Source organism: Mesocricetus auratus, unplaced genomic scaffold (assembly GCF_017639785.1).
Source record: "Mesocricetus auratus isolate SY011 unplaced genomic scaffold, BCM_Maur_2.0 Super-Scaffold_100694, whole genome shotgun sequence".
Classification (NCBI taxonomy): Eukaryota; Metazoa; Chordata; class Mammalia; order Rodentia; family Cricetidae; genus Mesocricetus; species Mesocricetus auratus.
Genome location: NW_024429268.1, coordinates 1,201,920 through 1,227,482, shown reverse-complemented (window position 1 = coordinate 1,227,482; position 25,563 = coordinate 1,201,920). Strand labels below are relative to the sequence as shown.

Here is a 25,563-nt window from a genome sequence, read left to right as displayed (position 1 = left end):
AGTAATGATTGATGCCTGGCATCTGTGAAGACACACGAGGAGATGGTGATGACCAGCATTCCTGAGGATGCACAAGCATTCCAAGAGTGCTTAACGCAAACACTTGTCTCATCATTTAAGGTTAGGCTGCAGTGATTTCACACATAAAAACTACCTCTTTCCAGTCTATCATATACCAAGACATCGTATCCTTCATCTTAAGTTTCTGAGTATTTTATTTATATATGTTAGAACATTTAGCAAATCTTACACATATCTTGTCAACATGCCTGTCCCACATGGTCTAGAACCCATGACCAATATATTTCTTTCTCTTCCCAGTACAATGAATGAGGAACACATTAATAGAGTTTTGGTAAATCATTTAATTAGCAAGAGGAAAGATGGGAGGACCTATTGACTACAGAGTTACACCAAAGGAAGTTCACACAAGTACTGCACTGTTTTGAGTTAATATTCTTGTCCTCAACCATGGGCACCTAGTGACAATGGAAATTAGAGTGAGAAGGTGAGAGATGGGAATGGGAGATTCAGCTTGTGGAGCGAGGTAACAGTATGGGCAGCCTTTATAGTGCATTTGCAAATGGTGAACAGCGTCTGAGCTCTCTGGTGGTCATCAAGGAAGCATGAATTTCTCATGTGATCATTGGGTTTTGTTTCTCCCACTCTTCTAAATCTTGTGTATTGTAAAAACAATAGTAAATGAAACAATCAGACATGCCCAGGTTTGCTCATGAAATAGCGTTTAGCAGGGTGCAGCTAGAACATCAAGAGCAAATATTCATATCACCAAGAAAGATGGTAGCCACGGCGACACGGACAAACATTCTGTTTTGTAATTATTATCATAGCAGTATGTATTGTTGTTTTCTATAAAGCAATGCTTTAGGGCCACTGTAAATGATGGAGGGATTTGGGGCAAATCAACCAAAAGGCAAAAGTCAGGTAGGGTGTATGGAAAGGAAAAATAGCAGTGAGATAACAAAAGTAGATTTTACTTTGATTTCAGAAAAAAGTTTCTGGGGCTGGAAAGATGGTTCAGTGGTTAAGAGCACTGCCTGCTTTTCAAAAGTCCTGAGTTCAATTCGCAGCAACCACATGGTGGCTCACAACCATCTGAGGTCTGGTGCCCTCTCCTGGCCTACAAGCATACGTGCGGGCACAGCACTGTATACACAATAAATTAATAAACCTTTTTAAAAAAAATTCTGAAGGACTTGTTAAGAGAATTATAACCTATTTTTCTTCTAATAGAAAATTAAAAAAATTCTTCTTTCTCTTTTATTTTCCTTTTAATCCTACCTGCCCTCCCTCTAAGACATGGATCAGGGGGATGGATCTGTTAAAGGACTAACATGAATAGCACCTCATACAGAAATTATATTCATGGAACAATCATAATGTAATAGTAGCATGTGGAATGTATATGCACGAGTCCATACTCTCTACCATCATCTTCAGCTGTGTGTCAATAATGAGAAAATAGCTCCTGGGGGAAATAATGTAGTTTGCTCAAGGCATCATTCAAGGCTTAAAAACAAGATCCAAAGAGACAGAGAACATACGAGGTTACTATGGAAGCGTTAATGAGGACTTGGCTATTGTGAAGCTCTCATTGTGCTAATTAAAAATAATTGCAAGGTCCTAGAATTAGAGAGAGAACATGGAGAGAGGTCTCAAGATCATTGCTGCTTTTCTTGATTTCCATCTTGGCTGTGCACAAACCTCAATAGTTACCTTCACAAGGGTAATTATGCTCTGTGATAGCTGGTTTCTCTTACTAAATTTGAATGAGAAATATCATTTTCCAGCAGAGAACTTGAGTTTTGATAGGCAGACTAAGATCTGACAGCTCTTAGAGACTGAAAAGAATTAGAAAAGGAAGGACCCCAGAGACCCAAGTACGCGGATGTCATGGACTCCAAAACACCCCGTGTGAACGGCTTTCTGGTGCTCATGTTTCATGGGAAGAGTTTTTAATTCATGTAGGAATAACACAAGTCTCTCCTTTCAGGACCTTTGAGCCAGACTCCTAGAGCGCTGAGTAGTGCATAGTAAGCTTATGACCTCTCTGACATCAGACAGTGGGAAGCTAAGAGAATTCTCAGATAAGGATATTCAAAAAAATCACGTCTCAGAAGCAAATGAATCAAGTTGTTCCTTTCCCCATCCCCATCCCCTCGTCCCCACCCCCTCATGCCAGGTATTCTAGTGTTCTATCAAATCTTGGCAGAAGTGGGTTATGTCCTGATTTTTATAGTATTCCACAGCAAACCTGTGTGGCTAGGTGCACCCTAGACTCGTGGTTACATTCACAATTTTTAATCAGCTCCTACTTTCGGTAATCTGCCTGGTTGTCTTTTTTTTTTAACATTTATTTATTGTATATATAGCATATGTCTGTATGCCCACAGGCCAGAAGAGGGCACCAGATCTCATTACAGATGGTTGTGAGCCACCATGTGGTTGCTGGGAATTGAACTCAGGACCTCTGAAGAGCAGGCAGTGCTCTTACCCTCTGAGCCATCTCTCCAGCCCCGATCTGCCTGGTTTTCGCAGCCGTAGCAGGAAGGAAGTGCATGGCTCGCTCCACCATGTTAGTCTCCCATTGTGCCTCTGAGGGAAGGAGTCAGAGCCTGCCAGGCTCATTTGTCTCAGCAGTGGATCAGCTGTCCTTGTTATTTTTCGCACCCTGCCCCTTGCCCCACTAAACGCTTGTTAACTGATGCTGCACCGAGTACAGCATTAGGCCTGCTGCGCATCTCTGCTCCTAGCTCCTTTGCGGTCCTGGCCATTGAGATGGCAATCATGCTCAGGCTCTTGCCATGTCTGAGGCCTTCACAGCTGTTCTTCCTGTTTGTCCTTGGCTAGGGCTGAGTGCTTGTTCTCGGTTCTGCAGGTGGCTGTGAACTCCAACGCCTCATGGAGCTTGAAAGTCCGAAACAAAACTTGAACTTTGTTCAGGGGTATTCCTTTATTGTCCTACTTAATGTTTGGGGTGGGGGGTGGATTTTTCTCTCACCCAGAGCAGGTTGATTGTTTGGTGAGAATTGCTCTTCAAATGTATTACTCTATGTGGTTGTGTTGATTACTTTTCTCATTGCTAGGCACAACACCTTACAATGGAAACTGAGTAGGGAAGGGCCTGCTGTGGCTGAAGGTTTGAGTGAGTGAGTGACAGGCCCCCCAGAGTGGAGAAGAAAAAGGGAAAAGTAGCAGCAAATTGCTATGGCAGAGACATGAAGTAGGAGAGAGATCTGGCTACTGGAAGGGTCAGAGTGAAAACCTTAAGATTTATCCCAAGTGACCCATTTCATCCAGTTAATACTAAAAGTTCTATGACCTCTCCAAGTAAGGCTATGAGCTGGTGATCAAGCATTTGAACACATGGGAGGCATTTACGCTCAAAGTATAGCAATCGTGCTAGAAAGAGCAATGCCCCTCTGTACTGCAAGATGACTGCGTTTTGGTATCTAGAACCTATGACTGAATTACCTCCTACGGCCAAGAGGCCTTTGTAAGGGCCTTTCTCAAGCCATCCCTTGGTGATTTGGATAGGACTTAGGTTATCACAGGGCTCCTTCTGTAAAGGGAAGCTTTTTCCTTGAGAGAAGCCTTCCCGCCAGCCTGGTTCCAGAGCCGCATTACCCCAAATAAACACACAGGAGGCTATATTAATTATGAAGCTGTTGGCCTTGCTTGTTTCTTACTGGCCAGATCTGACTTAAGTAATTACCCCATAATTATTAATCTAAGTATGTCTCTTACCGGAGAAGTTTCCGGGCTTCCTACCCCATGGCGTTACATCTCGACAGCTTGGAGAAAGAGTTGAGACAGTAAAAGGGAGAGTTGGCAGGAGGCCACCGCATGAGAATAATAGCATCCAGAGACAGTGACTGAGAAGATACAGAAAAGGGCTGTGTGACAAGATACCTGACAGGAAGCAAATTTAAAGGAGAAAGTTGGAGATAACAGGGTAAACGGCTAAGCAGAGCTTGAGGCAGCTGGCCACACTGTGTCTGCAGTCACTAAATAGAGGGATGAATGCCTGTGTGCAACTCCTTTCTTCTTTCTCTGCAGCCTCGGATCCTAACCTGTGGTATGATGCCGCCTGCAATTGAAGTGGCTCCCACTTCAATTAACCTAATCTAGACAGTGCTAAACATAGGAGCTTATGGAGGACATACTTAGAGGCTAAGGTAATCTAGACAGTTACCCACAGGCATGCCCTGAAGCTGTCTCCAATATGATTCTGTATCTTGATACGATGGCAATCAGTGTTAATCCCCATGGAAATAATGCACAAAAGAGTGTTCCCAGCCCTTGGAAAATAAACAGAGACAGATCCTCCCCTTGACTACTCAGAGAGTCCCTGCCAGGGAATGTAGCCCAACGGACCTCATTGCAATCCTGTGACTAGGGACACATCATTACTATTAGCCGTACTATCATCTCTAGCATTAAAGATAATGAATTAGTGTAGCATCAAGTCAGTCAGTGATGGTATGTTACATAAGCTGTTTGAAACTAATGAGCAATCTCTTCATCTTTGCCCACCACATACAGTATTCTAGGAAAATGAATACGGTACTTAGAACTTGTCTCTCTCAGATTTCCTCCATGCTGTAAAATTCCATCTGTTGTGCTTTGATAGTCATTTTTACAAACAATTGAGATTTATTTATGAATATATAGAACAATATGAGACCTTTTATTTGGCACTTGGAGTTACGACAGAGAAAAATTACTTCCCCGATAGATCGATAGGCTTGATGAGTCTATTTGTTTTGACATCAGCACCGTTACCTTCCTGCTCCTCAGCAGTGTGCTTGCGGCATTGATTATTGATGACGCCTCGGCTGCTGCTTTTCTTGCAGTGGCCGCTTCCTTAGCCCCTTGCTCTGTTGTCTCCCGTAGTTTGATCAGCAAAATTATCTGACCCAGCTGGGACTGGACCGGGCACAGAGCTCACAGGCTGAGACTTGCCACCTAGATGCTCTGGTTTGCTTATTCTTGGCATAATCTATGTACGTCAAGCTCTTTTGTTTACAGAAGGTATGGTTTCATTTCACCCCCACATCAAGGAGATGTTACTGTTCTTTCTTATTTATACTTGGGAACAATTCGAGATAAAGGAGAGGTTCAGCAGAAAATGACAGAAATGTTGAGTGAAAACGTCTTTAATTACTCATGGAGACTATAATATTAATGAAAAGTTTACTGCACCACAGCTGTTGGACATTTTATCTCAGTGTCATGAATCCAGATGCACATTTTGAAAGTGTAATTTTAAATGAAAAAAAAAAAAGAAATAACACATGCATGAGACCTGGGGAAGTGACTCAGCGGGTGGTGTGCTTGTTTGCACACAATGAGGGCTTGAATTCAGATCCCGGAACCCATGCAAAAGACTAGATATAGTGGTTGGACATGCCTGTAACTCCATCGCTTGGGGAAACTAGTCTAGCTGAACTGACAAACTCCAGTCAGAAAGACCCTGGCTATTAAGTAAATAAATAAATACATAAATAAGCAAATAAATGAATTCCATACACATGTACTGATAGGCCCAGACAGGCTCCTTCCAGTGACGGCAGAGCCCCACACTGCAATCAGCTCTCCATGATTTTCACACATGCAAAAGTTCACAAAGGACTTGGCTTCTGTGTGTGTGTGTGTGTGTGTTGATGAATCAACGGCAGCTGTTGAAGGCTATAGACAAACAGAATAACTACTAGAGTTAGAAGACAAAACAAAACAAAACAAAACAAAAAATAGCTTCTTGGTTGCCAGAATTTCCCACATCCAAAGTCTTCAACATTTACTTCTAGTGTTTGCCTGGGCAAAGTGCTAAAACCATGGTTCAAATTCCTATTACTTACTTAGAAATAGGATAAGTAGAGTTTCACATGTGTTATCATTTACTGATGCATTAACAGCTACATACTTCTGATTAGCCACCTAACACTCCCTTATCACAATGAGACTAGAACAAAGAATGAGTAAATTTTAAGTTTGGTTCTTTTTTTTAATATGTTATAGATATGGAATAGAGGAAACAACATTTTCCAGTCACACTCCTTAAGAAAGGCATTTCCTTTCTGTGTTTGGTTTACCTCACTCGGAAGGGTTTCTTCAAGTTCCATCTGTTTGCCTGTGATTTTCAAGATGTCATTGTTTTTTCACTGCTAAGTAGTACTCCATTGTGTAAATGTACCACATTTTCTTTATCCCTCTTCAGATGAGGGGTATCTAAGTTGCTTCCAGGTTCTGGTTAATACAAATAATGCTGCTATGAACATAGTTCAACAAATGTCCTTGCGATATGAGTATGCATTCTATAGGTATATGCCTAAGAATGATATTGCTGGGTCTTGAGATATATTGATTCCCAATTTTCTGAGAAGCCACCATACTTATTTCCAAAGTGGCTGTACAAATTTGCACTCTCACCGGCAAAGGAGGAGTGTTCACCTTTCTCTGCATCCTCTACAGAATAAACTGTTGCTGGTGTTTTTGATTTTAGCCATTCTGACAGGTAGAAGATGGTATCTCAGAGTTGTTTTGATTTGCATTTCCCTGATGACTAATGATGTGGAACACTTCCTTAAGTGTCTTTCTGACATTTGAGATTCCTCTGTTGAGAATTCTGTATTTAGATCTGTACCCCATTTTTTAATTGGATTACTTGGTCTTTCTTGAGTTCTTTGTACATTTTGGAGATCAGCCCTCTGTCAGATGTGGGATTGGTGAACATCTTTACCCATTCTGTAGGCTATCATATTGTCTTGTTGCCTGGGTCCTTTGCTTTACAGAAGGTTCTCAGTTTCAGGAGGTCCCATTTATTAACTGTTAATCTCAGTTTCTGTGCAACTGGTGTGATGTTTTGAAAGTAGTCTCCTGTGACAGTGCATTAAAAAATACTTCCCATTTTCTCTTCTAAGCTGTTCAGTGTGGCCAGGATTTGTGTTGAGGTCTTTGATCCATTTGGATTAAAGTTGTGTACATGGTGATAGATATTGATCTATTTGCCTTCTTATATGTGCCATCATCCAGTAATGCCAGCACTATTTGTTGAAGATGCTTCTTTTTCCCATTGTATAATTTTAGCTTCTTTGTCAAAAATCATGTGGATATTAGATGTAACCAAAGGATAACTAGCCTATAATTTTCACAACTCCGGAGAAGCCAGGAAACAATGAGTACCCTAAGAGATATATACATGAACCCCCATCCGCCCGGGGAACGGGAAATAGACAAGATGGGAAGACAGGGGAAGGAGGGAGAAGAGTTGGGAGGGGAGGAGAACATGAGGGATATTGAGGGATGAGTTGGGGAAAGGACAGATAAGAAGAGTAAAGAAAGGGATACCTTGACAGAGGGAGCCATTACGGGTTTAACAAGAAAGCTGGATTCCACAAGGATGACCCCAACTAAGAATCTAAGCAATAGTGGAGAGGCTACCTTAAATGTCCATCCCCTGTAATGAGATTGATGACTACATTAACTGCCGTCATAGAGCCTTCATCCAGTAGCTGATGGAAACAGATGTAGAGATCCACAACCAAACACTGGACAGAACGCTTTAAATCCAGTTGTAGAGAGGGAGGAGTGATAATATGAGCAAAAGGGTCAATACCATGTTGGGGAAACCCACAGAAACAACGGCCTGAGAAATTGGGAGCTCACTGACTGCTGGGAAACCTGCATGAGACCCAAATAGGACCACTGAATATGGGTGTCAGTTGGAGGACTTGGAAGTCTATGGTGCCACTGGTAGTGGAAGCAGTGTTTATCCCTAGAGCAGGAACTGAAATTTTGCAGTCCATTCCCTATGGAGGGATACCTTGCTCAGTCTAGATACATGAGGTTGGGGAAGACCTTGGTCTTGCCCCAAATGATGTGACAGGCTGTGATGATTCCCCCATGGGAGGCCTCACTCTCTCTAAGCAGTGGATGGGGGTAGGATGGGGAGTTGGTGGGAAGAGCAGGAGGCAGAGGAAACTGGGATTGGTATGTAAAATAAGATTGTTTTAAAAATAAAAAGAGGTCATAAAAAGCCATTTTAAAGGAAGAAGCTGACCAACTCCTGAGTCAACTGATAGCAGGTGTTAATGTTCTGGGTATTACAAAAATATGCCTGTTCACTAGGGAGACTCTCCCTAAGAAGGAAGAATTTGAGTGACAGCTAGAAACAATTCATAGGTTAATAATGCATATGATGCTTGTGGTGCTACCGAATAATCACTTGCCATTCATCGGGCACTATGTTAAATGGTAGATAGGGATTTATTTCCTGTCCTTATGAGACCACTATAATGTATTTATTATATCTCATCTGCAGACATGGCTAAACGGGGTTAGGTAATTCTTCCTGTAGTGCTCTCTCCCTCTGTCTGTCTGTCTGTCTGTCTGTCTGTCTGTCTGTCTGTCTCTCTCTCTATATATATATGTATATATATATGTCTCTGTCTGTCTGTCTCTCTCTCTCTCTCTCTCTCTGTGTGAGAGAGAGCATGCATGCTCATATATGTTCGTCTATGTCTGTTTAACTTCAGATGGGTATCCCTTACTATGTCTTTTGATGCTGAGAATTCAACTTGATACATTGTGTAGCTTGAGAAACAGGCTTGAGGATATTTCACATAAAGTAAACCCCGAAAAAGAACTGCACAAGCCACAGGAGGATGTATAACAAGTCTGCTGCATCAGAGCTCAGGGTTGACAATGACGAGTTGCTAAAGCCAAGGAAGACCTATTGCAATCATAACAATTTCCATATTCACAGCCTGTGATACAATATGATACAAATTGTAGTGCTTAAAATTTAATAAGGTCTTTGCTGATTTTATATGTGTACATGAGGCATTCTGGTCATACTCATATTTCTACCTTCAATTATCATCTTCCCACTGTCATGGAGACTTCTCCATCCTACCTTGTTCCATCATACTTTGTTATTTTATTGGCTTTTGATTTGTGTGTGTGTGTGTGTGTGTGTGTGTGTGTGTGTGTGTGTATTTGCTCTGTGACACACTGTGTTTAACTAAGGCTGTCTACCTAAGTATGAACATGAAGCTTTCCACTGGGATGTGAGTAACCCACCAGTGCCTGTATCACTAAAGGCAATAATTTCATCTCTCTCCACGGCCTTTAACTGATGTGAGTCCCTCTCCTATCCTTGACTCGATGTCTATGGACTCTGCCATGTGAAGGCTCAATGAAGGCAGCTGCAGCTGCTGTGAGGTCATTGGTGTCAAGGCCATGCCCATAAGGACAGTGTTTTATGACCTTCATCCCTGTTTTCTTACTTTCTTACATTGGCTCATCTGTTCTTTCTGTGATTCTCTGAGCCTTGAAGGGGCTGCTGCAGGTGTTCTGTTTAAACCTGAACATTATTTAAATTACATTTTCCCCAATATATTAACCAGTCATGGTTTCTCCATTAATGACCATTCGTTGCAAAAAAAAGGTTCTTTGATGAAACCTGAAGCAAAACTAGTCTATGGTTACTAACAAAATTATTAGGCAGATTGACATCATGCCCATTTAGCAAAACAAACTAGTAGATTCACTCCGAAGGCATACTGTCTGCCTGGCCATTGCCTTTGCCTGGTCTATAATATGGCACTGCATCTTTCAGAAGAGACCTCAGATCTAATCAAAATGAAGTTGTTAATCCATATAACATCTCTGTCACTACTATGCCGGTGGGTACATCTTGTCTGGAAAGTTGGTATTGTCATATGCCAGGTCCAAAGTCAGGAATGATCATTTCTACCTTTCCAGTCAACTGGCTCTGTAAATACTTCTATACTATGAAAGCTAGACATTATGAAGGAGGCTTCCAGATAAGCTTCAGCCACGACTTCTCTGTGTTATTCAACCAAGGAAAGCACAACACACTTTTTCATTTAAGAAAAAAGATTGTAGGAATGGATGCAATGCTATCTTGGTCATATTCATGAGCCCCTTACCTACGGCTCACTCTGCCCTCCCTGTGTTAGTCACTTTTTTACTCCTGGGGTAAAATGCCACCAGCAAAAGCAGCTTAAGGGATTATTTACTAAGTATTAAGGAAGCATTGTGGTTCTGGAGGGGATATTTCACAAAAACGGAGAAGACATGATGACAGGAAAAGGAAGCTGAAAGGTTGCATGTCAACTGTAACAGGGACAGAGTGAACGAGAAGGAAGTGCAGTCATAATTACACAGCAGGTGTGGTTCCCTGCATAATATCTTTGCAAGGTCGAGCCAGAAAAGATTCCACATAGATGGGGTAGAAGATCTCAGGCCCTGCTACTTCAATGGGGAACTATTGATGTGAGTTATTTCTGGGACAGAGAGACCCATTTCTTATTGAGTGTGTAGCCACTGGAAAGTTTCCCGTGCCTCAGTGAGTGTTCCAGTACCAATGCATATTTGGACAACCCAACTGGATTTAATTGGTTACAAAAATATATATATGAAGTTGGGGGAAAACACAGAGGAAGTTGGTTGTAACAAATGGAGCATAGATATGGCAATCCATTGTATGCATGTATGAAATTGTCAAAAATAAGGACTTAAATTTTTTTAACCTGGAGAGGCTGTCATTAGTAAAGTGCCTCGTTTGTTTTCAGAGACTGTAGTTTCAGATCTCCCTTCAGCAGCAGCTATTTCTACTCATTTCTAATCAGCTGACCTCCATGTCATGTTGACCTTAGAACGGCTGCACTCTGTCCTGACACCTTTATCATTCACCACATTGCTTCTAATTCAACTGCCAGTTATCATTCAACCAGCCAATAACAACAGTAGCCTGATATTCCTCTACAACCTACCATTTACAACATGGAGTTTTCATTTTGAAGCCTGCATCTAATTATAGCATCTTCCTGCTGAACATTTAAAAAAAACATATTTTCCCCGGCCTTTCATTACAGCAGTTTACTTAGCATGGCATCCACAATTAGGGAAAACATGTAGTATATTTTGTATACACTTAAGAGATTGAAAGTGGACCTATTAATGGTTACCCTGGGGCAAAGATTAATGGGTTCTGCTTACTTTTCTAGCTACATCGTCTTCCAACAGCACTTGAAGCATAAGCAATACCCATAAAATCAACAAAGAAATCCTGCTCTAAAGGTCTTGAATCTGGGTTGTATCCCAGCTAGATTTGCATAGACAGGTTTAGGGTGTGGCACATGCAGAGTCTCTTTGCATTAACTCTTTGCAGATGGAAGTGAAGACAGGAGGAGTCAATCAGAGAATTTTAGAGGCATTTGACTGAGTGTGGTAAAACAAAATAGAGCTGAGCATCTATCATCCTTGGTTAGGGGGAGCTACAGGTATCTGCAGAGGGGCAGGAAAACTTGGTAGAGGATAAAATAGAGGATGCCGATTTCCTAATTTAACACATAACAGATCCTAAGAGCACTGTGGAAGAGTGCTTTGCAGAGTCTGTCCAAGTGATGTGACAGGTTTTCACCAAGAATGTTCCCTTGTCCTGCGCCAAGATCATGCGTATTTCTCATGAATGTCCGTTTGAAACTGCTGAAGGAAAGAAATAAACTTCGCTTGATAGCTTTTCTGAGAGTCACACAACCAAGGAGATATGCAAATGTCCATTTTATACTCCCGAAAACAGGTGCAGCCTCTGCAAGAAAAGGAAAATGTGTACCAGACATGGAAAGTAAAAGGGAAACAATGGAAAAGAACCTATAATTTAATTAAGCAAATGCAGGCTTTCTACACAAACTGAATGTCATGTAATTAAAACACCTGTAAGAAACTTAATTAGGAAGCTAGCTTTCCTTTTGCTGGGGACACAAGAAGATTACAAATTACATACAATTTATAGGAAATTTGTATTAGTGATTAAAAATGAGAGTGAAATCTCCTTTGCCTTAGTTGATAGTTCAACTATTTATGATCTTTAAAAATAATGTGCCTTTATAGAAAGAAGATGATGGTTACTAATGAGTATGAATTAAAGGGATATTACATGTGTTTTTTTAAAATAGCTTACTTATTGAGTCTATCTTTTCCCTAACAATAAAGTCATAGGTAGTTTTGGGGTTCAGAATTTTTTATAAACAAAAAGCTAAGTCAAGAATTTAAGTTTGAAAAAAAGCAGTGTTCAGTCTAAAAGGAATTGTTCTATACAACAGTCTGCCAGCATTGGGCATGTTACTGAGGCTTTGAGCTGGGAAGACATTTATTTTGTTCTATGCTCATATGGGATATTTCATTCCAGCCATCTACGAGCCCTCCTGTGAAGCATACAAACACCTTGGCCAGACATCAAATTACTACTGGATAGATCCTGATGGCAGTGGACCTCTGGGGCCTCTGAAGGTTTATTGCAACATGACAGGTAACTATGTCACATTTATGTTTCATGAAGATGGCTTTTTCTGTATGTAGAGAAAAATAGTTCCCTCTACTGTTTGCTTCTCTGGTGTTGTATTCTCATCACACCTCCTAAGAAGTTAAATCTTGTTGGGCTTGTTAGCCAAAATATATGTCATTAAACTCTGACACAGCAATTTCTTTAAAGTTTGCCTTTGGGAACTAGAGACACGGCTCAGCCGTTAAGAGTACTTGCTGCTCTTGCAGAGGACCTGCGTTTTGTTCCCAGCACCTACATGACAGCTCATATCTGCCTCTAGTTCCTGTTCCAAGAGATACGATGACCTGTTCTAACCTCCATAGGTACCAGGCACACACATTGTATGTATACACATATATGTGTATAAGCAAACAAACACTCGCACACATAAAATAAATACTTAAAAAATAGTCTTCCTTTGAGTTAAACAATGATAGTTAATACTTTTAAGGACAAATCAACGTGTAAAGGAAAATCCAAGACAGTAAAATTGGGAAGTTTAAGTTCACAAAAAGAAGTGGCATGTGAAGTCATTTCACTTAGTGCCCTAGGCTGAGTAAATGTGTCACTGCCCAGTCTTCCCCTTCTTATATTTGGAGAAGGCTTATGAGCCATTGCTGACCTTCCTCTGTCCTCTGTAGAAGGGTACCCTCTGTGTACGCAGATCCCTCCCTGGCAACTGCAAAGATTACACAAAGATTTCATGAAATTTATTTAGGAAGAAATCCTGATTTTTCTTCAAATCCATATTAAATTTCAGGTCAGTGAAATGAGATTGTAGATGCTTGCAAGCTCCCAAAGCAGAGTATATGATGCACAACTCTCTAAAATGGGAGAGAAATTTCTAACAAACATTGGCAGCATATTATACTCCAAAAATCCAGAAAGGGCCTTGAGTCATTCACCATAGCTGACTCCAGGAGATGATGAGCCCTTAATGTGAACTCCTGAGACTTAGGATACTGAAGGATAATGGCAATTTAATGATCTAGGTAGTAGTATGTTGATGGCTACATGTGACTTCCCTAATACCTTGTTACGTACTGTCAGTCCTTCATGATGATGACAGTATTTATGTTCTGGCTCCAAAAGTCACCAGCTGTATAATCATTGGCACCTTAACTAACTTTGCTATATTCTTGTCTACTGGTGGACTACTTGGTAGTGATACAACTGCCTACAATCGCCATTATTGTACAAATAAAGTGATAGAATCCCCAGATAATTTTCAGCATACTAGGTCAATGAAAACTAATTAGGTAAGATATTCCTATTTCTTGAAGATACAGTAATTAAGCAATTTGTCCATATTGCTCTGAAAAGATTGCAATTGAAATCTATTTAAAACCAATGATTCTTAGATCTATGTTTCAGAATCATTTATGGAGTTCTGGTTGTCTTCTACTTGCTAACAAGGGTCTAAAGATTTCAAGTGTAAATAGGATCCTACCGCTAAAACTTAAAACTGTAAATAGCACCATGGGCAGCAAGGACTCAGTGGAGGCATTTTCGCGATATCATGATGAAGAGTGGAAGGGAAAAAGGCAAGGGCTGGACATGACCTCAGTGTAGAGACCCTGTGGAGAAGACCATAAAAGGGAATTAGTGTCCCCTAAATTCTCTTCTATACCAAGAACTCTGGTGTGCACAAGAGAGGGGTCAACTGACTTGCCAGTGACCTCTGACCTTTTCATTCTGAAGTTCATATTAATCTTAGTAGAACTTGATCATAGTTTGTGAGAACTCTATGTGTCTTAATAAATCCTGATTTCTCCTAATAAGTTTATGGCACAATGAAGTTCAAATGTTAACCTTAAGACATCCTAACTCAGATTTCACTTCCATTCATTTCCATCTGCATTTAGGAAGAAAAACAGCAAACCAAAGTGTGATACTTACTACCCTCATACATAAAAGGAAGGACAGGTTTAGTGTATGGAAAGATGCTTTGCTGGGCACTGAAGCACAATGTTCATCAGAACTACAAATTCTACCTTACCTGTATCTCCCTGATAGAGGGTAGCAAGCATGCAACCCAAGGATCCTGGTACAGTCTGAGCAGTAAGAGCAATACAACTTTTTGAACTTGATCATTACGAACATTGGCGGGTCAAAGAATGCTTGAAAAATCTTGACTTGCAGGGTTTTTTTTAGTATGCTGAACGAATCTAAAAGTGTTGTTTAGCTCTTTGTCACTCATCAACCATTCCGGAATTGCCATGTTCTATCTGGTATTTAGATGGGACTGCCATCGCCAAGCTTAACACCATGAAGGTCCACTTCTGCTGCTCCCTACCCAAGAAATGTTGCAAAGCCAAGGTAGGGATGGCAGGCTGAGATAGCCTATAAAGTCTAGATATATCACTCCATGTCTCGGAAAAATGGTTCCTGTTACACAAACCTTAAGAAATAAAAGAAGATAAGGTACTAAAAAGTTGAGAAAAGAAAAGAGCCCCACAAATCAATGTCCCACAATATGAAAGGGCTTCATTATAAAGAACTAGACTCCCAGTGGCTTAGTAAGAGGCAGGGGAACAGGCAGGGGCACAGGCGATAAGCAGGTGGTACTGTACGGCATGTATGACTGTGCATGTATGCCCACATGTGTGTGTCAGAGTAAAAGATGAAGGAAAAGCATCTGACAGTATTTGGGGGCAAGTGGAATATAACCGTGGGGCCTGAAATGATGGTCAAGATTCTAGCCAATGATTTCAGTATGAAGGACAGAAGAGTGATGCTTGATCACTTGTAAAGTACATGCTGGATAGGTTGCTATAACAGATGTGTGGCAAATAATAGGTGCTAGGACTCTGAAAGTATGGCATATCCAGAAGGAACATGTGATCGAAAGACCCTACATAAACACATGGAAGAAGCGAAAAATTTGAGTTCCCATCCCTTAGAAGTTAGAGTGGCCTGAATGAAAGAACCCTTCAAGTACTGTGGAGTTGACCTGAAGGAGTGATGTTTTCAGCAAATACCTTCTAAAACAACTCATCAGTCTATTTTCCTTTGGGTTTTATCCTCTAATCCATGTTGCATATCACCCTCTTTGAGGCAGGGTCTCCTTGCCATCACATTAACAAGGCTGCCTGGCTCATAAGCATCTGGTATATTGGGATTGTGGGTTACTGTGCTCTTGGGTCCAGTTTAATGGATTCTAGGGACTGGAATGCAGGTTGTCAAGTTTTCACAAGCCTTTTACTTACCGAACCATCTTCCCAGTCTCCACATTAAACTCCTCTTAAAAAATCTGAATAAGAAACATCTGTGCTCTGCGTATAAGGTTTAAAGTCCAAAAAAAAAAAAAGGAAAAGAAAAAGAAAAACACCTCTTGCATTCTTCATACCAATGGCTCTGTAGTTTTATCAAAAACCCATTAAGCTTGTTTACATAATTTGTGCTTTATAAAGCCCTGGGATTTAGCTGATCAAATTCTATTACGGTGTATAATGGTAAAAGCTGCTCGTGTCTTTTTAATCCAATATTTATAGAGAGCTTCTTGCTCACGTCCCTGTGCACTGGCACTGAGAATATTGTTTTCTTTGTCTTTACTGTGCTTCTCACATATTCCCATGGTGCAATGTGGGCAGGGTGTGATGAGTCACCGGGGCGACTGATGTGGGTTCTAATGACAAGTCTCATGAACCTGTGAATGCCATCTGACCTCAAACCCCTTATCTTTCCTCTTCACTGAGGCACCTATCTTCTCCACAGCTTGCAGTAGAACATTCCATGTGATTATCTAACACAGGTGAGCTAGCTACACTATACACATTCTGAGGAGACTGGATGAGCCCAGAGTCTACTGGGGCTCTGATTTCCTCTGAGATTTAGAATCTTCTTGGAAGTCCTTTGACGTTTCTGAGAGACTTGATTCTTTATGGTTTTAAGGTCCATGGTCCGGTTTTCTTTATGCTCGTTGGTCATGGATTGAGCTCTGAGCCCAGCAGGAAGGCTGATTGGCTGACCCTCTACTCACAAATACCTGGTTGGGTTTAACAGGACAGTTACTCACTTGGTTCACTCTGACAGCTTATTTTATCTGCAAAGTCTTCACCTGGGATAGTGACCAGTCCTTGGAGTGTATTGCATCATATTTGGAGTTCCCACTCACCTTTGAATAAAGGGCATCCCAAGGGGGGCACACCAACCTAGTGGCAATACTGCCTTAGGCCTCAGAACTCTTACTGTGTCCCTCTGTATATTTTTCCTAATTCTAGAACATTCGCTCCTTTCTGTGCATTTGGCACACATTGCCATGTTAAGTTTATAAAGTATTGTGTTTAACAGTTTTGTCATTTTGTAATCTTAACCTATTCCTCAATAAAAAAAGGTTTGATTATACATAATCAACGATTAACAGTTTCAAAGAAGAGTAAGTAACATACTGGGAAATTTTATGCTTACATATAGATAGGTAGATGATAGAAAGAAAGATAGATAAATAGATACATCATACATATATATGCATATAGATAGATAGATAGATAGATAGATAGAGATCAAGGACAAAGGAAATGTTAGAGCATCTTTAGGATATAACACATAAGTCTTCCAGTGACTCATAAGACCATAAGGTAGCTAAAATTGAAATTATTTTCTTGTTTTTATAATTAAATATCAGAAAATTAAGCCCAAGACCACATGCATTGTCAGCCATGGGTCCTCCCAGTTTATCCAGGCTTATGTGCTTAGAAATAGTCTGTACGTAATTTGTGTGTGTGTGTGTGTGTGTGTGTGTGTGTGTGTAAGAGTGTATTTATATGTATGTGTGTGTAAGAGTGTGTTCATGTGTATGTATGTTTGGGAGATTGTATATGAGTGTGCATGCTCACATGTACATATAAACAACAGTATTCACTTGGGATCTGTGCTACAATCTGGAATGTGTTTTCTGAAATAAGCATTTCTTATTAGCATATCTTCATCATCATCATCATCAAACTTCCTAACTCATTATCTATTGTAGGGACAATATGTTGACTATAAACTATTTACTTCTTAATTGTCTCACTAATGCCTTGGGGTTTTTAATCAGAGAACACATTTAAATGAAATCAGTGCAGGAACAATGAAGTAACTGCTACTGGTTTTAATTCATAATTAATCTAGAAGAATTTTCCTGTGTGCAATTTTCTGAGGGCATTCTAGGATAACTCAAACACTCCAGCCCTTCAAATGCAGTCTCTGTACCTAGGGTAGGCCACCACTGCAGAATTTCCCTCGACCATGTCTGTGTTTATTCATCAAAGAATCTCCTGTCAATTATTTCTAAGGATGTTAATCCAATCTTTAGGATAACTTAAACTTGATCCTTAACACTTGGTTGATTTTGCAGTGAGTCATACTTAACCTGACTTGGACACTACGTTGTTTGAGAATAGTACAGCATCATCTATATTTAAGATGACAGTAGACCTTTCCATGTTGGAAACGAAGTAGCTAGAAACGAGGTCACAAAGTTCTATTTGGTGCGAGGGGGCTTGTTACCTCTGTAAGTGGGGACTTCATGTGCTCTTAAGCCCTTCCTGTTAGTAGTTCTCTCCCTATCCCCCCTCTCTGTCTCTCTCTCTCTGTCTCTCTCTCTCTCTGTGTGTGTGTGTGTGTGTGTGTGTGTGTGTGTGTGTGTGTGTATCCTGTATCTTGAATGCAAGCCCCACACACTGACTTCCATTCTATTTCTTTCCTTTTCTGTCTTCTAACCTAGTTTACCTCCTCTATAGTTAACCTACGTGTAGACTCTCTTGGCTCTGTCTTCCCTGGGCCACATCTTCTCCTCTTTGTCGACCTCTCATGAGCTGTCTTTGTTATAAACCTTTGTAATCACTCAGCAACTGCTGCCTCTCAGGTTCAGCTATTTCAGTTCCTCACAATCAGTATAAATCTTTGAATTCAATTCTGTTCATACAGCCTCAATTGAAAATCTGGGAAGCAACTCACCGATCAAACACAGCCAGGGAAGGACTCTTCCTCTGACTGATTACCACTCTAACCGAACACTTTCTTTGCGTTTCTCACTTATTCTATACATGGCTGCTACCTGCCAGGCTTCCTTTGAAATCTCTTCTTCACTGTGTGTCAGTCATGGTGATCGGTTAATACTACAAAAGTTCTCAAACGGTTTTCAAACTCGAAGTCAAGAAAGAAAGAGGAAAACCGTAAAATGGACTGTGAGACCTACACCACAGACCAGATTATGTAAAAACAAGGTCAGACAGCTTTAGACTATATAGGAGCCTCCAAAATGAAACACAGATAGAAAGTTAACTCTACACAACATGGTCAAACAAAAGTTGAAATGCATACCTTTTTGTGAAGTTTCTCCATTCAAAATCTGAGGATGGCCTCCCATTGTCTACAGCCAGAGATAACTGTTTTATTTCCTCTGGTGTTTGGAGCCTTGTCCAGTTCACAGTAATCAAATGTTCAATGGGGTGCATTAAATGGGAAAAAATGACCCTGGGACATGCATTTCAAGTCTGCCCATTGTTTTGTTATCATAAAAATCCAACCCGTTTAGGAGTAAGCTCATACTTTTAAGTCAAACATTTATTTTTTTCTCCCAGCTAAACAGTAAGGATGCCTAGGGTTATTTTCTTCTAGGTCCTGGGTTTTTCTCTTTTACAGTTACTTTTCATTCTATCTGAGTTAATAGACTTTCATAGCAGATGACCCTGAAACTTTTTTGGAGAGAAACTTAATAGAGAAGCTGAATTTGTATCTAATTCTGCAATCAGAAAAGTTAAATAATGTACACAGGACTAGATGAGCCTAGAAGGTGACTATTTCAAGTCTTAAAACAAATATAAACTATAAACTACAGAATTTTCCATATGAACATTTGCAGTTTGTCTTAGCGATGTTCAAAACAGAAACTTTAAAAAAAGATGTCCCAGAGTACAGAGTTGTAGAAATAATGTTGGTTGTATTTGTATATACGGGAATTCATTAGGAAACTCTCTTCACATAACTATTAACCTCATACGTCATTTTACTCATCTTTGAACAACGGAATCATTAGTAAAAGGCGAGATTATTCATGTCTGCTTATCACAGATAAAAATATATCTAAAAACTAGTCTCTCTTGTGAGAACTGCTTCTGCCCCTTGTGGGTATGGTGTGGTGGTCCTGGAGAGCTGGCCCTGCCACTTGTCTCTGCTGGGCTACAAGACTCTCCACAGTTGTTAGCTTCTGGTTAGGATGAAGATGGAGAAAGACTCACCTTCTCTTCCGGGGCTAGTCACTGGGAGTTTGACCATGCCTGAATGAGTATATGAACAAATACAAAATGGACTGTTTGTTTGCTTGTTTGGTGGGAGGGCATTGAGGATCACTGGAGATGATGGCAGACAGGAGGTAAGCAAATTAGGGGGCATGATATGAGATTCTCTATATAATCAATTCAAAAAATCTATTCTAAAAGCCTATCTCATTCAGTCTTCTCTGTCCACTCTGTTTCTAAACTCACTTCTAGTTGCCCTTGGCTTCAGAGCTAAGACAGCATGGTTTCAAAGTTGAAGTGGCTTCTCCAGGAAGTAGGTTAGGACATTGTCAAGGCACAGCAAACATAAAATGGCACCCGGCATGTTCTATTCTGAGGTTTCCAGACTAGAAAGTCACTGTGGAGGTCTACAGACATTTTACCTTGCTCCATGCTAAATGGATTGCTCTCTCTACCTGGGACATACCACCAACATGATATTTTCACACATGAGCTCATGTTTCTTCATTAGAAAATTTCTTCATCTTCCCCATATTGGAAACCATTCTTCCCATTTTTCACATTGTTTCTATTCTGATCTCACTCCATGAGTCATAAGTAGTGTGTCTTGCAGTCATTTCTTAGTCCTTCAATAACACCTGTCCATCACTTTGAAACTAAGAAAAATCATTCTTTTGCCATAATGCCATGGTGATGGTTAGTGTTCATTGTCTACTTAACAAGCTCTACAATCCCCTAGGAGATAAGCTTTCACACATGCTTCTCAGGGAGGATCTAGGCTGGGCTAGCCACTTGTGGACTGCCTTCATTAGATGAATTTGTGTGAGTAGACTGGCCCCCTGTGGGTGGCACAGTTCCCTGTGTTGGTATCTCTGACTGTGCAAAAAGGATAAAAAGTGATCTGAGCACAAGCATCCACCCACCACTGCCTGCTTTCAGACACTGAATGCAATGAGACCAGCTTCCTCAAGGTTCTGCTGCTATGAATTCCCGACCATGATGAACTGCCATCCTTCACTCAAGACAAAATTAAGTCCGTTGTCTCTTAAGTTCCATCTGTCAGAACATTTTCTATAACAGGATATACCCCATTTTCATGATAGCATGCTTTTACCTAGGCACTTGACATGCTGTGGGATGGGCACCCAAAGTCTATTTGTATACCAGGGATAAATACTGATCTACTACCCAAAGCCCCATAGATTACCTGGTTCTCCTCACTGACACCCAAATTCAGGGTTTCTGGATCAGTCCCATGCTGGCCTCTCAGCTGTCAGTCTGGGGTCCATGAGCTCCCCCTTGTTCAGGTCAGCTGTTTCTGTGAGTATCTGCAGCCTAGTCTTGAACCCTTTGCTCATTACTCCTCAGTCTCTGCAACTGGATTCCGGGAGTTCTGCTCAGTATTTAGCTGTGGGTGTCTGCTTCTGCTTACATCGGTTACTAGATGAAGACTCTAAGATGGCATATAAAGTAATCATCAGTCTCATTATCTGGGAAGAGTATTTAAGTTAGCCTCTTCACTATTGCTTATTGTTAGTTGGGGTCTTCCTAGAAGCTCTCATGATATTTCCCTAGTGCCAGATTTCTCTTTAAGCTTATAAATGCTCCCTCTATTATGGTATCTCTTTTCTAGGTCTCCTCTATTCTTCCCCAGACTCTATCTTCCTGCTCCCTCATGTCCTCCTCTCCCCTGCTCCTCTCCTCTCCTCTTTCTCCTAACTCCCTCTCCCATTTCTCCATGTTCACAATTAGATCAAAAATTACAGTATTTTATTGAGTATTTTGCATCAATATTCACGAGGAATATTGATCTGTGGTTCTCTTTCTTAGCTGTGTATTTGTGTGGCTTATGTACTGGTAAAAAGAGTTTGGTAATGACCCATCCATCTGCTTCTGTTGTGTGGAACAATTTGAGGAGAATTGGTATTAGCTGTTCTTTGAATTTCTGATAGAATTTTGCACTGAAACTTTCTGGCACTGAGCTTTTTGTTTTTTTGGTTGGGGACTTTTGATGAATGATTCTATTTCATTAGTGGTTATAGGTCTATTAAAATTGTTTATCTGTTCTTATTTTAATTTTGGTAAGTGATATCTATCCAGAAAATTTTCCATTTCCTTTAAATTTTCAAATTTTGTGGAGTACAGGTTTTCAAAGTGTGACCTGATGAATCTATGGATTTCCTCAGTGTCTGTTGTTATGTCCCTCTTTTCATTTCTGATTTTGTTAATTTGCATGTTCTGTCTCTGCCTTTGGTTAGTTTGGATAAAGGTTTGTCTGTCTTTTTGTTTTCTTCAAGAACAAATCTTTGCTACATTCATTTTTGAACAGTTTTCCTAGTTTCTTCTTTATTGATTTCAGCCCTGAATTTGATTATTTCCTGACATTTACTCCTCTGGGGTGAGTTTGCTTCTTTTTTGTAGAACTTTCAGTTTTGCTGTTAATTCTCTAGTGTTAATTCTACAGTTTCTTCATGTGGGCACTTAGTGCTATGAACTTTCCTCTTAGCACTGCTTTCAAAGTGTTACATAAGTTTGGGTATGTTGTCTTCATTCTTATTGAATTCTAGAGAGTCTTTAATTTCTGTTTTTATTTCTTCCTTAACCCAGGAATGGTGCAATTGTGTATTATTCAATTTCCATGAGTTTGTAGGGTTTCTTCAATTTGTGTTGTTGATGAAATCTAACTTTAAAGCATGGTGGCCTTATAAGATACATGTGGTTGAGGTTTGCTATGTTACTGAGTATGTGGTTGACTTTACAGAAGGTTCCAGATGGTGCTGAGAAGAAGGTATATTCTTTTGTGTTTGAATGGAATGTTCTATAGATGTCTGTTAAAACCAATTGGGTTATAACTTCTGTTAGTTCGTTTCTTTGTTAAGTTTCTGTCTGATGGTCCTGTCTAGTGGTGAGAGCAGGGTGTTGATGTCTCCCACTATAAGTATGTGAGGTTTTATGTATGGTTTGAGTTTTAGTAATGTTTTTTATTAACGTGGATGCCTTTGTATTTGTTTCATAGATGTTCAGAATTGAGACTACATCTTGATGGATTTCTCCTGTGATGAACATGAAATGACAATAATCATCCCTTTTTATTGATTTTAGTTCAAAGTTTAATTTGTTAGATATTAGGATTGATAAACCAGCTTGTTTCTTGGGTTTGTTTGATTGGAATATCTTTTACCAACACTTAACTCTGAAATACTGTCTGTCTTTAAAGTTGAGGTGTTTCTTGTATGCAGCAGAAGGATGGATTCTGTCTTTGTATCCATTCTGTTAGCCTGTGTGTTTTTATAGATGAGTTGAGACCATTAACATTGAGGGATATTAATTACCGCTGATGGTTAATTCTTTTTTGTTTTGAATTGTTGTTGTTGTTGGTATTATGTGTGGATTTCTCCCCCTTTTTTCTCGTGGCAATTGGTAAAGCAGAATTATCTATTGTCTATGTTGCCTGTAGGAGTAATTAACTTCCTTGGCTTGGAGTTTTCCTTCCAGAACTTTCTGTAGGGCTGGATTCATGGATATGTGTTGTTTAAATCTGGTTTTGTCATGGAATATCTTGTTTTTTACATCCATAGTGATTGAATGTTTTGTTGCATATAGTAGTCTGGGCTGGCATTCATGGTCTCTTATGTTGGTAAAATATCTATCCTGGACCTTTCTGAGTTTCAGAGTTTCCCTGGAAAAGTCAGGTGTAATTCTCATAGGTTTGCCTTTATATGTTACTTGGCCTTTTTCCTTTGTTTCTCTTAATATTCTTTCTTTATTATATATGTTTGGTGTTTTTATTATTATGTTACAGGGGACATTTTGTGGTCCAGTTTATTTGGTGTTTTGTAAGCTTCTTATACTTTCATTGGCATAACTTTCTTTGGTTAGGAAAGTTTTCTTCTATTATGTTGTTGAATGTGGTTTCTGCTCCTTTGAGGTGGGTTACTTCACCTTCTTCTATCCCTATTTTTCTTTTTTTTTTATTCTCCAGATTTATTTGGTAAAAAAATCAGATATAACCTTTCAAAAATTACATTAATGTTTAACATGCATTCAAATAACTTTCTTTTTTCCAGTTTAAATTTAGATAAGAAACGAGGATGCTTCACAAGTCAGTTCCATTCCCTCCCCTCCTCCCGTGCCCTCCCCCCAACACCCCCCCCCGTTATCCCCTCATTCCCCCAGGGAGGGTGAGGCCCTCCATGGGGGTGTCCATAGTCTGTCATTTCATATAGGGCAGGGCCTAGACCCTTCCCCAAGAGTTCAGGGTGAGAGTGCACCTCACATTGTTCTATGGGAGTCCAAAGTCCATGTGTATACTTGGGATGGGTACTGATCTGCTGCCCAAGGCTCAATAGGTTCCCTAGGCCTCCTCACTGACACCCAAATTCAGGGGGTATTGATCAGTCCCATGCTGGATTCCCAGGCTGATGCCTGGGATTCAAGAGTTAACCTTTGTCTGGTCAGCTGTTTCTGGGGGTTAAACCAGCCCAGTCTTAATCCCTTTGATCATCAGTCCTCCCTCTCTGTTACTGGCTTTCTTGAGTTCAGCTCAGTACTTAACCAGCCACTAAAAGAAGTTTCTGTTTCCCAGACTCTCTGGCCATAGGATTGTAGGCTGGCACTCCCCAGATCTATGTCTAAAATCCATATATGAGAGAGTACATGCCATGTTTCTCTTTTTGTGACTGGGTTACCTCACTCAGGATGGTTTCTTCTAGTGTCATCCATTTGCCTGCGAATCTCATGATTCCATTATTTTTTTTCTGCTGAATAGTACTCCATTGTGTAGATGTACCACATTTTCTCTATCCACTCTTCAGGTGAGGGACATCTAGGTTGCTTCCAAGTTCTGGCTATTACAAATAAAGCTGCTATGAACATAGTGGAGCAGACATCTTTGTTGTATGAATGGGCATCTTTTGGATATATGCCTAAGAGTGGAGTTGCTGGGTCTTGTGGTAGGTTTATTCCCATTTTTCTGAGGAATCTCCATACTGATTTCCAAAGTGGCTGAACCAGTTGGCACTCCCACCAGCAATGGAGGAGTGTTCCCCTTTCTCCACATCCTCTCCAGCATAAATTGTCATTGGTGTTTTTTATTTTAGCCATTCTGACAGGAGTGAGATGGTATCTCAGAGTTGTTTTGATTTGCATTTCCCTGATGGCTAAGGATGTTGAGCACTTTCTCAAGTGTCTCTCAGCCATTTTAGACTCCTCTATTGAAAACTCTCTATTTAGTTCTGCAGCCCACTTTTTAATAGGGTCCTTTGGTGTTTTGGAGACTTGCTTCTTGAGTTCTTTGTAAATTTTGGAGATCAACCCTCTGTCAGATGTGGGATTAGTGAATATTTTTCCCATTCTGTGGGCTGCCTTTTTGTCTTGCTGACTGCGTCCTTTGCCTTACAGAAGCGTCTCAGTTTCAGTAGGTCCCATTTATTAATTATTGATCTCACTGTCTGTGCTACTGGTGTTATGTTCAGGAAGCTGTCTCCTGTACCAATTGGTTCAAGGGTACCACCCACTTTCTCTTCTAAGAGGTTCAGTGTGGCTGGATTTATGTTGAGGTCTTTGATCCATTTGGACTTAAGTTTTGTGCATGGCGATAAACATGGATCGATCCGCATTCTTCTACATGCCAGTCTCCAATTATGCCAGCAACATTTGTTGAAGATGCTTTCTTTATTCCATTGTATATTTTTAGCTTCTTTGTCAAAGATCAGATGTTCGTACGTGTGTGGGTTAATACCCGGATTTTCAATTCGATTCCATTGGTCTACCTGTCTATTTTTGTGCCAATACCAAGCTGTTTTCAGGATTATAGCTCTATGATAGAGCTTGAGGTCAGGGATGGTGATGCCTCCGGACGTTGCCTTGTTGAACAGGGTTGTTTTGGCTATCCTGGGTCTTTTGTTTTTCCATACAAAATTGATTATTGTTCTTTCAAGGTCTGTGAAGAATTGTGCTGGG

The 25,563-nt window shown here is 40.3% G+C and overlaps 1 protein-coding gene across 1 annotated transcript in view; it reads left to right on the top strand.

Annotated features, from left to right (window-relative positions):
• Nucleotides 1–25,563, top strand: part of Cntnap2 (contactin associated protein 2) — a 2,029,549-nt gene that overhangs the window by 1,216,681 nt on the left and 787,305 nt on the right. Inside the window, exon 12 of the mRNA XM_040740424.1 lies at nucleotides 12,242–12,361. Coding sequence (XP_040596358.1) covers nucleotides 12,242–12,361 — 120 coding nt within the window. The remainder of the gene's footprint in view (nucleotides 1–12,241; nucleotides 12,362–25,563) is intronic.